The sequence below is a fragment of the Numida meleagris genome, chromosome 4 (assembly GCF_002078875.1).
Source record: "Numida meleagris isolate 19003 breed g44 Domestic line chromosome 4, NumMel1.0, whole genome shotgun sequence".
NCBI classification, from domain to species: Eukaryota; Metazoa; Chordata; class Aves; order Galliformes; family Numididae; genus Numida; species Numida meleagris.
This window is the reverse complement of record NC_034412.1, coordinates 67104530-67118124: the sequence shown is the minus strand read 5'-3', so window position 1 is coordinate 67118124 and position 13595 is coordinate 67104530. Positions and strand designations below refer to the sequence as shown.

Genomic DNA, 13595 nt, shown 5'->3' with positions numbered 1-13595 from the left:
TGAAAAAACCACAGGTGGTGGTACCTGCTTTCAGAGGTTCTTGTTCACTTTTCAGAATCAGATGCCCCATCAGCACACAACTGGATGCTCTTCTTACAGGGCAAATAATCACAACAATTCTCCAGTTAACCTGCCATTGGGCCAGCTTATCAGCTTACTGTCTTCCTGAACTGCTCTTAATCATTAAAGATAAAGAGAGTAGAATATTTCTGTTTTGCAACCTCAAGGAAATAAAAATATATCTAAAAGTCTACCCGGAGACAAAACAACCTGTTTTTGGGAGCATATGCCACACATACACCCAGGAACCTCAACTCCACATTTTGCTGTTGATAACTACCTCTCTTGTGTAAGAGACACAAACAAAATACAGGTAAAATGGCATTTCTCATCCTCCCACCTATAATTGCACCTTCTACACCACATGATCAGAGCTGGCTTTTAAAACACCATGGTCCCATCAAGAAGCAGGAGAAGTTCACCCAGAGCTCCAAATGGGTAACAAAGCTCCACTGCTAACAGGAGGAATTTGACATACAAAGAAGAGGCACATAGACATCAGGCTTGTACACCAGACTATATTTGCCTTGCTCTGACTCTTGAATATCTGCATTACCCAAATAAAAAATTTTCCTCAAGCCTGTCAAAGGCTGGTGAACACAAAAGTCTTACATCACTGCTCTTCTCTCTTTCCAGTCCTTGCCTGCACTCTGAGCCATGCTCACTTCTTATGAGTCTCCATTGCATGAAAGAAATAAAGTACTGGGTACAGATACTCTCCTATCTCATCCCAAAGCATCACCAACCTCAGGCTTCTCAAGAAAGTCTGCAACTTCACCAGCTGAAGAAAGCAGTACACAAACAGTTCTGCCACAGTAATCATATTTGACACAACAGTTAAACACTGAGCATGTAGCACAGCAAACTAGAGGACACACTTTCCACTGGATACAACCTTTCAAAACACAGATTCTTTCCAAGTCATATCCCTTGCATATAGCCTGCAAATTTTAAGAAAAGAGTAATGAATCAAACCTGTGTTTTACTATACCTTGTCAGAAGTCCAGTCCCCAACCATGGGTGCAGAAATTTGTACAGGAATGATTTTTCTATATGCTTTGAACTGCTCAGAATAGCCTGTCAGAAAATGAGAGGGGTCAGAAAACTTCGCTTGCTAGATGGAGAGAGATCTTCAGCAAAGATTACATCACATAGCCTCAGTTCCTTCACAAAAATGCCCCGAGCCTCAGGAAAATGCAAATGCACCAGCTGGTACAAAGGGGAAACATACAATTTACACCCTCAAGTCTTTCCATAAATATCTCAATCCTGAGAAATAGTGAAATACTCAGTCTACTACCTCCACTCCCCTTATCTTCCTCAAAAAGAAAAATTCCTTAAGTTACCAGCAGAGCTCAGAGAAAATCCAGTGGTTGTCAGCCTCAACCAAATTCACAAGAAGTACCATTTATTTGCAGAAGAATTGGCATCTGCAAAGGAGTTTTTCAGCAAGAAAAGAACACTGCCCTCTCTTCTCTGATAATACTGGACTGAAATCATGACGCAATCAGCTTAACAACTGACAGTTCCTAAACAGGCATGAATTTTGCATTGCTTTCTTAAATAGCCAGAACCACACTATACAATGTCATCAGATGATAGGGTGAAACTTTACATTTACTCCCTCATAAAATATGTTCTACTTCAGCACAAGCTGATACAAGTGGTGTATCCTGTTTTTTTTCTCCTCCAAATCATTTTTGCACACCAAATCATTGTTCTCCACCTTGCCTTGCACTTCTGTCCACTGTTGTCAATGCGATGTCACCACCCAGTTTCAGTACAAACTGTCTATCACAGCAAGGAAACAATTCTACCTTCCCAGCTCCAGGGCAATAATTATCCATAGCTAAACTAACAACTACATTCCATGACATCAAAACAGACCCATGAATTTCTCATGCAAAGGTCAAATAGATTCAAGCACTGCAACTAGCATTTTGTAATGTTTTTCCTCTATTCCAGTGGCCTGGCCTTCCCTGCTATGGACTTGCCAGTTCTGATCTTTGGAGCAGAAGTTTCCACACATGAAAACACGACTAAGGGGGATGTTTCTTTGTACAAAACACGTTAATTAGATGCTTTCATTTGCCAATCCATCTTCTGCATTGAATTCTTCCAAGATTAGGCTTTTTTTATTCTTATGTTTTCAGCCTTTCTTTTGCATGGGGTCAGAGGACAGCCTCAAGTTAAATCAGTTCAAGCCTTTTTTTTTTTTTTTTTTGCAAAAATTACACTGATAGAATAGAAACTAACAGCTTGAGCTTGACTTGCATGAGAGTAAAGCTGATAAAAAGGAGACAAGCACACACTCACCTCCACACTATCAGGATGATACAATATCGCGAGAGGCAATGGACCTAACCAGAGTTTAAACAGTGGCAGTTTCCTGAACTCTTCAGCATACTGTTGAAGCTGTTTAAAAAACCCTAGAATTGAAAAAACAGATTAAATAAAAAGGTACTTTTGCTGGAGATGAAAGGCTCCTGTTATGAACTTTCTCATCTTATGCTCTGTAATCATGTTTGTGCTGTAGTTTTATCTTGCTATAATGACCAAGCAGCATATTTTTCTCCTGTCTGTTAGTACTCACAGGAGCACTTCTTTATAGCTGCACTCTCAAAGGCTCTGTATTCTAGAGAAACCCCTCCAAACTGTAGACAAGACAGTTTGATTTAAGCTATCTCAATGCACTGTAGAATACGCTTGTTGCACTACAATGCTTTTGTTATAACTTGAACCAAATTCATTTCATCAAATCTTGCATTTTGGTTTGCCTGGAACTAGCCGAAATGCTATATCAAGACACTACTTTACTTCCCAGTTATTACACCAAGCCTTTTCCCATCTGATATTCCTTTCACAGATAGTACACTTGTGATACACACACAAGTGACACAGCAGACAGTAATGGCAGAACATTGTGCAGGAACTAGTATCACTCAGAATGTCTAGTAGCTGATAATGGCAGAGGCCTTTAAAAGCAGGATGTCACAGGATTAAACAACCCTCATCATTTTAGAAACATTACTGAAGGATAAATGGCAGTTTACAAAGTCATCATGGACTTCCACAAAAGCTCATAGGATCACCTATGCCACAAATCACATGAGTGAGAGCACTACTGCACAGCTGCCAGTTGGACTTCATAGTGGTGAGACAATCAGTTCTCCACCCATCTTGTTATCCACTCACCCAGGTCATATCTTTCTAGTTTAGCTCTACAGAAGTATGGGATATGGAATTGAAGACCTTGCTAAATCCAGTTAAGCAGTGTCTATGTTCTTCTCTTGCTCACAGGTCCTGTTATCTCATCACAGAAGGCAATCAGGCTTGCTCTGCAGTTCTAGAGGAGGTGGATGCTATCAGGATGTTTAAGGATTAAACCTGCCTTTGCCCTTTTAGAAACCAGATTAAACAACAGATGACCTCATCCCACTGCCTATGCAGAATTCAAATTTGAAGGTCCCAAAATGGAAGAAAAAGAATGATGACTGGTTTCTTGATAGATACCCAAATACAGTATTCCCTAGTCTTATGCAAAGTTCTAACGGCATGTTATCCAGAATGCATCCAGATTGTTATACTCTTTTCTGATCTTTCTTTTCCTGGTACTAATATGATGTAAATAAAACAGGTTTCCAGTGCCTCCTGATACCAGTAAGATCATGACTATTTGAAAGTGATTCTCTGTTGCTTTCTGCTGCAAAACCTCATCCTTTTTTCATAAAATGTTATTTTTCTGAATTGCTACATTTTTTTAATGAAAAATATAAACCACACACTTCATTCATATTTATAGGAATAAACAAGAACAGAGATGGACGGTCATGGGCTTAAGTAAAGCATGGAGACTATGTGACTCCTGCTAACGAAGGAGATAAGAGACTCCATAGAACATAAAGGTCTCAATCTAATTGCTTTCTAGAGAGAGAAGTGATGTTCTTAAAAAAAAAAAAAAAAAGCCTCTCATTCTCATTCAGACTAGTCTCCTGATCCTGCTCACTTCCAGCAAAGATCTCATATCTGTGTGTAGGAGGAGCAAGGTTGTATCTAGAGGAAATGCTATGTCTCCACAGGATGCAAGGGCACACACTTGTGAACAGGCAGAGGGAACATCTGTGTGTGTCAGCACTGGGCAATGTGTGCACCCATGCTCTACTTGTCCTCATCTTCCATGCGCTCCTGTAACTCTTTTGGCATCATACCTAGCACAGCAGGCACACAACCAGGAACGTGAGCGCATAGAGAAGGTCAGCACACACAGAAGTACCCAGAAAAGACTGCTATTGCACTGACAGCACAGCTGGAGAAGTTTTCACACCAGAGAGACTCCTCAGGAAAGAAGTGTGCAAGATAGGGCATCTAATGGAAAGACAACGTGTACTCACTGCATTTGTGCTCCCTCAAGCATCTGGCTGAAAGAAGGCACCACTGACCAACACAGGCACAGTAAAATTTACTTTTGAAAGGTATCTTGCAAATAATGTTATTTTGAATCTCATGTAGAAACCTAACAAAGAGCTAAATCTGAGAATGACCTAGCAGCTTAGCATGCTGGAATTCCCTTGCATTTTCTCACTGAGGGAAACAACGTTGTTAAAGTACTTTTGCTTCCCAAGTTAAAAGCTTTGTTTGGATTACATCTAAGAGCTGTGTTGTGGATACAGCAGTCTGTGTTAGGAAACAGTACTTCCTGTGAAGGCAGCCCAGCACACTTCCTGCAAAAATATATTCCACAGTATTTTCACTCCCAATCTCTAAGAGCAAGAAAGAGTCCCAAGTCCAGCACTAGTACCTGGAAACCACTATCGATTGAACCTCCAACTAATCTTTGACTAATAGCAATGCCACTTTTATACCATTTCTCTCCTCTCTCCTCCACTGCTTATTTCTCAGTTTCCCTCCGTAGGAGCTCACAGCCCCAGAGCTACCTATAGGTGATGGCACACTGCTACCTGCCAGTCACGACTTGGCCACCCACACACCTCCCCAGGGCTGGCTCCTGCATCAAGCCCCACACAGTGCCAGAACCCCACAGCTGGCAGGTTTAGCTGTCCTTACCTTCTCCCTTCCGCTCCAACAGGAGAGCATTTCCCACAAAGGGATAGCATGGGCTGATGCCTGGGACGGGCTTCATCACCCACCACCTCCACCAGTAGTTCAGCAAGGAGGGTAGGGAGTGTAGAGTCACCACTGTCAGCAGCAGGGTGATGGCTCCGACCACCCAGGGCAGCAGCTGCGTTCCCTCCATGGTTCCTAGCATGACCTCCATTGCCATCTCCCTGCTCCGGCCCAAGCCTTGCTCCCTTCTGGCAGCTCTGACCTCTGTGCCAGGCCCAGTCGGTGCTGCCTACTGCTGCCACTTGATAGTGAGCAGAGAGCCTGGATCTGGCCCTGAGTGGGAGGTGGAGTTAACACAGTGCAGAGGCACAGCTCTAGACCACAAAAATAAACACTGACGTAAGCAAGAATGCAGAGAAGCTGCCTGCGTGCAGTTCACAACAGCAGAGCAGGCAGGGGGCAAGGAGCAGTGCCATTTCCGTGTCCTGGCTCAAACAAGGAACAGGATCTTTCACAAGCCAAAACTTTCCTTAAATAACTTCAAGAGAAAATCTTTGCGATGATATGGGGAGGATGAGTGCTTTTGACAGTTTTTCTCCATGCATTTTTGAATGCTTAGGGCAAAGTTTTGCTGCTCAGTGTTCTGTCACACAGTGTCTGAAGACTGTGAAGTGGCTGAGATGGAGACTGCCTCCCTTTTAGTTTCATTGGGGGCCCAGGGAGCATGACAAACCGGAGCCCATGCAGACCTACAATCAAGAAGAGCCCTGTAAAGCACAAACATGCTTCTCCATTCAGCTTTTGCTCATCTCACTGTTGAATTCTCAGCCATTGGGTAAAGTTGTGTGACAATACTGACAGCAACCAACACCAGTGTCACAGACACACTGAGCTGGTGGCAGTACAGGCACACAACAGAGAGGCACAGGTTGTTTCTCCACAGCTCCTCTCAGAGATCTGAGACTCTGAGGAGGAGGTGGTTAAGGCAAGCAAGCGACTTGCACAGTGCTTGGGTAAAAGTGCAATGCACTTCATCAGAAGTGGCAAGGGAGGTGACTGTCCCCCTCTACTCCACTCAGATGAGGCTCCTCCTGCAGTACTGCATTCAGCTCTGGGGCCCCAGCACAAGAAGGACATGGACCTGTTGGAGCAAGTCCAGAGGTGACCACAGGGATGATCAGAGGGCTGCAGCACCTCTCCTATGATAGGAGACAGGGTAAGGAATTTAGGACTGTTCAGACTTGGAGAAGCCTCCAGAGAGACCTTGTAGAGGCCTCCCAAAGGGGGCCTACAGGAAAGCTGAAGAAGAAGATTCATCATCAGGAAGTGTAGTGCAAGCGTGAGGGAGAATGGCTTTAAACCATTATTCAGTCTTAGGGCAGTAAGGCACTGGCACAGGCTGCCCAGAGAAGCTGTGGATGCCCCCATCCCTGGAGGCATTCAAGGACAGGTGGGATGGGGCTCTGGGCAGCCTGATCTGGCAGGTAGCAGCCCTGTCCACAGCAGGGGGTCGGAACTGGGTGGGCTTTAATGGCCCTTCCAACTCAAATCATTCTACGATTTTATGTAAGGATCATAAGCTCTGCTGCTTTTACTGCCTCAGGAGTATATCAGTGACTAAGAAGAAATAGAAATAGAGAAAGAACATCAGGAGCTAAGGAAGGAACAATTGATTACTCTTGATAGCAGAGTGGAATAAAGTTTAGCACTTTGTTCCTGCAGTCTCCCAGTCAACATGTTATCATAAGAGCTGAATTGCATTTTTTTTCTGCACAGTAAACAGCTGGAAATGAACTTTGCTACTAATGCTGTTATTTGTAATGATCCATTACAGAAAGAAGCAGATACATACCTCGTCTTATAAACACAAACAGTGAGTTATACTGCCATTAGTCCCCTCTTTTCCTCAGGTGGGAGGGAGGGAGGGAGGAGCGAAGAGGGCTGGATGAAGATGCTCACCTTCTGCAGTGTAGCAAGGATATCAGCTAGGTAATTACACACTCTTCTTTAAAAAGCCTTGCATTTTTTGCTCTTTTATCATGAAACTGATAATTAGAAGAAATAATTAATCATGATTCTGTGCCAAAAATCTGTGTTTTTAACTGCTGACAATTCCTCTGGAGGGAAAAATAATTAAAAAAAACAGTGAAATACACAGGAGAGCTAACACTGCAGGTACCTGCCAGCAGCTGGCAGTGGTGATGCTGATACAAACACAAGAAGATATACCTAAAAAGAAGAAATGAGAAATCTGGCATCCTTGAGGCCTAACTATGTCACTGAGACTCACAATCTCTACGAACCTTTGCTCATTAAGCTCCAAAGGAGAATGTTCTGCAAGAGAGACACATATCTTTTAATAGTTTTTTACCAGATTGTGGTTAGCTCATGGGGCTATACCTTTTTTGCCCAGAGAGCCATTTGCTCAGCACTGTGCTTCAGTAGATGCTATCAGTTCTTGAAGTTTTGCCTTCATAATTCCATGTAATATTACAAATCTTCTTTTACCCAGCCTCTCATTTAAGTGAAAGTCTATGTACCTGAGTTGCCATACTGTCAAGCAGTTGTGCTAGTCCACAGGCTAAGGTAACCAAGGTAACAAACTTTCACCTGTCACTAAGCAGATGAGGAAATCAATGAAATTATCATTAACAAAAGAAAAAAACCTCATAAAGCAGAGCAAGGGTGAAATGGTTCTGGTACAACAGAATGTCAAAAGAGAAGTACACAACATATTCTGAAAAAAAAAAACTGTGATATGTTCTTTATGTTGGTTCTTAACTATAGCAAAAGGCATACAAGGCATTTCTGCCATCTCTTGTAAAAAACACAGCATTCATGGTAAGAAAGACAAACTTGTTGCTGACTTGGCAATCACCACAATTCATTTGCAATTGACCTCCACTCTTTCTCCACGTGCAAGATTACAACAGGATTAAAGCAGAAAACGTGTAGGAAGGTGTGGTGAAAACAAGTAATTTTGCATGTAGGTCGCTCCAAAAGTAATGCCTCCTATTTGTTTCCATGGAAACTGCTACAGACACAAAGAGCACAATAACATTATTTGATAGAACAAATTCTCAGCTACAAAACAATGTTTTTCAACATAGTCACCACCATTAGCTATGCATTTTCACCAGCAGTGAACAAGAGCCTGCATGCTGTGCTTGTAGAAATCTGCACCAGCAGAGGTGACCCACTGTAGCTGTCACTACTGCTGAAACGCACCAACCACCACCTCACCATGCTCACATCCACTGACTGGTCTCCATAAACATTCAGCAAGCACCAACAAATGTCAATAGATGCAATTTTTTCCACCTGGAGGAATTCAGTTTCACATCTGTGCTCCACATGCACTTCCATGTCAGATGTCATTTTGTCAGACTGCCCCTCTGCTGACATCTGTCACACGGCAACAAAATGTAACAGGATATTGGTGGGAAGGTTCAGCCTCTACTGCCATACCACAAACATCTGCTTCTGACTTAGTGGACCAACAGAATAACATAGGAGGCATTACTTTTGGAGCAGGCAACAGCCCTCACCTGAACGAAGAAGATACCACAGTATGTCTCCATTTGAAAAGACACTGTCAATGCTAAAATGCTTAGGCATCCTCCATCCTCAGACGGACTTGATTATCAGCTTTTTGCTACCTGGGCTTCAAAGCCCAAAGCTTGGTGCAGAAGTGTGCTAAATAAATACTTAGATGTGCTGCTAGTATGAGAAGTGAGATTCATTACTCCAACAATTCCCACTTCCCACCCCGTTCCAAAATAAAAAATAAAAAAAATAAAAAGGAAGCTTGGAAAACTCTATGTAGTACACTGACTATCATTATAGGACAACCCACGATTCTATCAGGAGCTCAAAATCTGACCAAACAGAAAGCACTATAATTCTTCTGGTAGTCGACAATCACCCATTCTGTTCCCTCTCCTGTGCCACACGAAAGGTCTCCATTGCACCTCTAGTAATTCACAGGATCTTTTCTTTGATATTAACCTTGTGAAGCAGATGCTTTACTGCACTCCTCTGCAGTGCCTAATTCCAAAGCTCCACAGGTGACAGCAACCTTCTCTCTTTTACAAAGTGCCAGATCATCTCTCCACTGAGGTAGCTTCCACTTCTGTCATTATAGAACCAAACAAGTACATAACTTCTTTTTTTCATTTATTCCACAACCTGAAAAATCAGTGTTACCATGAAGCGCCATGTGATGGTAAGAGATACATTTTATCATCTTTTCTGTACAGCCTTGTGCACATTTGTATCGTACAGGAGAACTCACAAGAGCAAAATTTGGGGCATAATTTGTAGAATACTTAAGTCTGAATTTTGAGCTTACATGGAATCACGACTTGAGATTTTTGAACAAACTGCATCAAATTGACATGCAACACCAAAGAAAAAGCCTTCTGCTTTGTAAGACACTACAGCAAAATACCAGCAGAGAATAAACATAATAAGCATAATCAAAGGAGAAAACACTAAACCAGGAATGTAGCTTAAAAATGCTTTCATTTACTCAAAAGAATGCAGCATTTGATGAAATTTTATACAAACCAAAGATCTCATTAACAGTACAGATACTATATATATATACATATATATATTACAAACGCTTTGTCTTGGATTACCAAGCCTTGAACTTTTATAAAGAAAGAAGTGATGAGAACTGGCATTAGTTTCCAAGGGCAAGAAACTGATTCTATTATTAAATATTATTCAGACATACAACTAAGCTTTTCTCTTCCTTGTTTTCAATGGCTCTACCTCATCTACTTAAATTTCTGGCTCTGATGGATGAGGGAATCACTGACTGCACACACAGTATTAATACCCAGGGACATGGTAAGGACTGTGATCTTTGGGCAGAAAATAATCCCAGTCTCCTCTTCCCATTTGGGCAGCATACCAAAAACAGGTCTAATTTGTACAATAACAGCCAATATTTTATAAGAAATCTCAAGAATTGTCTTACTCACAAGTCAGCATGCAGGTCCAATTATTCAGGATCTACAAATACATTTGGCCTGACAGAACACTGCTTCCTATAAACATAGTTTGTCCCGGCAGTTCTACAGAAAATTATGCATTGAACAGCTTAAGAAGCAGTGAAATAATTTCATACCAAAAGAACTCAAGGAAGAAGAAAAATTAAGGAGAGGAAATATTTACAATAGAGCAACTGCAAAAAGCAGACACAATGAAAATGCAGAAATGTTGGAACAGGAGTTTAATAGGAGATGCAGCTAATTCATGTTTATAAGTTCCATATAGAACTGATTTCCAGGTAGACCAGAACATCTTTAACACTGAGAAAAAAAAGAAAAAGTTGGAACGGGACTTTACAGCATAAACGTAACTTATTTACTTCTACAAGCAGAATAACAATTCCATAAGGAAAGACAGAAAGAGGAAGAATGCCTGAGAAGAAAGTATAGCAGCATCTTGATTCTGCAAAGAGCGCAGACACCTGAAATTCCAGGATCTCAACCATTCATTCTATATTGCTCTAATTTTTAATCTAACCTCTGGTTTAGACAACTTTAAAACAAGGTAATACAGGTATTCTGGAGGATCACAGGGTTCAGCAGAAACCAGCATGCTGCATATGTTCTTTGTCAAACAAGATACTAGCTGGCAAATTGAGTGCTTCCATTCAGTGCAGAGGGCTTCTCTTTCTTTCTAGACTGCATTAAGAAGCAATCTGAAATCTCCTCCGTGAGGTTAGAGGATTTCTATGAAAGGATTTGTAGTAATGCTGTGAGCCTAGAAAATATAAAATGTTGCCTATTAATAGTGTTAGAAACAGCAAGACATTCATGTATTATATCTGAGTTACTGCCACCTGCCTGCTCAGATCAATACTTGCTAATTTGTCTCTATTCTCACAGCATCTTTTATATAAATTACTGCTACAATCACATAATCATTATAATCAGATAATTAGCCTGTACACCACATAATCTTGCCGTAAATGTAAATACACTGAAATCACAACTAAAGTATTGGAGGAGTGGGAAATCTTTTTCTTTTGAAGTCTAACAACCAAAAGATGCTTTTGAGGATTTTAGCAGTCAATTAGGACCATCTCTGGCCAAGTAGTGTGAATGAACTTCAAAACCAGGCCCAACAGATACTGCCAAGCACATCCATTCTTTCATGCTGAGGTGGCTCTCCTTGAGCGCTTAATTTCTCCATTGTAGAATGCGTTAGTAGGTTTTGTTGGCCTTTCACCTTCCAAGTGATTCTTACTTTGCTTACCTATTAAAAATCCTTGACTTGTCCTTCTATGGTTAGAAAAATCCATGGGAGTTAGTGATCTTTTCTGAGGCATGTCCGTCTGTAAAAACAGAAGAAATACTGTTTGATAGCATGATACTCTTACTTGCTGATGATCTGCTTATTATGTTCTAGTTCAGCAGTCAGTCCGAACAAGCTGCAAAGCTACAACAGTACTGAAACCTGCACTCTTCCATGCAGATTGCCTCAAAAGATCTGTTTGCTGCATTAGATGTGAGGAAATTCCTTCTTCATACATTAGTCCTGCTTTGCAAACATCCACATCCTCAAAAAGCCTCAGAGGATCCTGCTCTCTAGAAGGAGCAGAAATCCACATACAACAGAAATCAAGAGAGATCCAGTAAATAAGACCACCTATACACCAACAACAGGCATGAACAGATGTTTACAGCATGACATACCCTGAACGTATGAGTCGTATTGGGCCTTGAAAATCGATTAGTAACAGTTCGTTCTCTGAGAGGCCGTTGCCCGGTACTGCCAGGTACTGCACTGGACACTCTGCTCTGAGCATATCGTCCTCGATGCTGAGAGAATCAAAAAGAGCATTGAGAGAACACAGAAACTGAATTGGTTAACATAATGTGTCCATTGCCATTGAAAAGGGCACAAAAGAAAAGGAAAACATTTTCTCACTAACTACAAGTATTGAATTAAGGTCATTTAAACCTACTCACGCTTTTCAGATATATTTGAATCTGTACTAGTCTATATTAGTTTATAATTCCTAGAAGGCCTATATTAGAAAAAACAACTTTACCTGTGTCTCAATTCAAAACTGTATTCAGAAGGGAAATACTGCAATGTCAATTTACTTCAGTTCTTGTTGCTTATTACTTTTTCTATTGTTCAAAAATAGGTCAGAATCAACCTGATAAACGTTAATTCCAGTCAATATCACTTTCTACTCCTTTCACACATACAGACAGAACAAGACACTGAAAAGAGATATTTAAATCCAGATTCACTGAAATACAGATCTGGTTAGTTGGTTGTTTTTCTTTCTTTCCCCTCCTCCTTGCCTCCACCCCCCCCCCCCAACCAGTGATGACAAGCAATTTACTTATTTTCAAACACCTAGAGGTTCTTTACCTGTACAAAAATAAAAAACTTACAGAGCTCTGTTGCAATCGAGGGACTGAAGGATACTGCTTAACAGCCTCTGAGTTTATTGGTGGTAACTTCTTTTGGGCTGTATGTGCACAACCAGAAGATAAACGATCCATGCTGGCACCCCTACAGAATTTTAAGGAATTGCCTTTCAGGAAAATTCAAATTCAAGCCTTCTTCACTGATGTAGTGTGAAATTATTAAGCAGTACATTTCTTAATAGAGCTCAGCCACAGAAAGTAACGGCACCCAATATAACAAAAAAAAAAATTAAAGGGGTTGCCCTTCTTCAAAAAAAAAAAAAAAAAACCACTGTGTTGCTTGCTGTATTTTTATCTCTTAATTTTAGATAAAATAATAAATCTTTGATTAGTTCTCAAGCATTTTCCAAAATCCTTCACTGGTGAAAGTTCAGTAAAGTTCTGAGGAAAGCAGAAAATAAAATGAAAAAACTCACAATTTAGTCCCCCTAAGGATTTCATCATTGTATATATTAGGAGCTTTTGAGGAGAGTTGGTCAGAAGTGAGAGAAGGCAACCTACGATGGCTTGGTAGCCTCCTAGCAGATGCCAGCAGTACTCGAGATGATGAGAGAACATGGTTATCAGCAATTCTCCCCAAACTAGTGTGTACTGAATTTGCAGCACTGGAGCTAATGCTATGTGGTTTGTCTTCTTGCTCATTCCTGGGGAAAAGGAAAGAAGAATGAGATAGGGAAAAAGAATAAATGAAAAAAAAAAAAAAAAGATTTGTTAACAGAGTATCATTGTAACCCTCTAAAAATCCGAACATTCGGTCACTTTGATGATGCACACAAAGATGTCTGCCTTTTCATAGCTGCAAAACTTCTTTAACATTATTTGAGTTATGCCACATTTTAGAAAGTTTCCTATCAGTACTTACTGTATTTTTTGTACTGTGGCAAAGTGCCTCTGTTGGAGTGGTTTTGCTTGAATTGTCATCACTCCATTCAAGTCACTACAGAAGCTGCTGGAGAAATGGTGAGCCTAGCGAAAGCAACAACTACACATTAACCTTTCTTGCTATTT

The 13595-nt window shown here is 40.9% G+C and overlaps 2 protein-coding genes across 11 annotated transcripts in view; both read right to left on the bottom strand.

Annotated features, from left to right (window-relative positions):
- The window catches only part of LOC110397297 (cytochrome P450 4V2-like), a 92749-nt gene extending 83479 nt beyond the window's left edge, over positions 1–9270 (bottom strand). For 5 of the 9 annotated variants that reach the window (XM_021393385.1, XM_021393387.1, XM_021393388.1 and 2 more), the window contains exons 1-3: positions 5125–7188; positions 2377–2489; positions 1052–1137 (exon numbers count right to left, since the gene is read on the bottom strand). In XM_021393385.1, the coding sequence (XP_021249060.1) occupies positions 1052–1137; positions 2377–2489; positions 5125–5341 (416 nt within the window). In that variant the 5' untranslated portion in view covers positions 5342–7188. The other 4 variants (XM_021393392.1, XM_021393390.1, XM_021393394.1 and 1 more) reach the window with 4 other exon arrangements.
- Positions 9630–13595, bottom strand: part of FAM149A (family with sequence similarity 149 member A) — a 27050-nt gene continuing 23084 nt past the window's right edge. For both annotated transcript variants that reach the window (XM_021393396.1, XM_021393397.1), the window contains exons 9-14: positions 13450–13553; positions 13004–13231; positions 12552–12672; positions 11838–11963; positions 11398–11476; positions 9630–10902 (exon numbers count right to left, since the gene is read on the bottom strand). In XM_021393396.1, the coding sequence (XP_021249071.1) occupies positions 10829–10902; positions 11398–11476; positions 11838–11963; positions 12552–12672; positions 13004–13231; positions 13450–13553 (732 nt within the window). In that variant the 3' untranslated portion in view covers positions 9630–10828. The remainder of the gene's footprint in view (positions 10903–11397; positions 11477–11837; positions 11964–12551; positions 12673–13003; positions 13232–13449; positions 13554–13595) is intronic.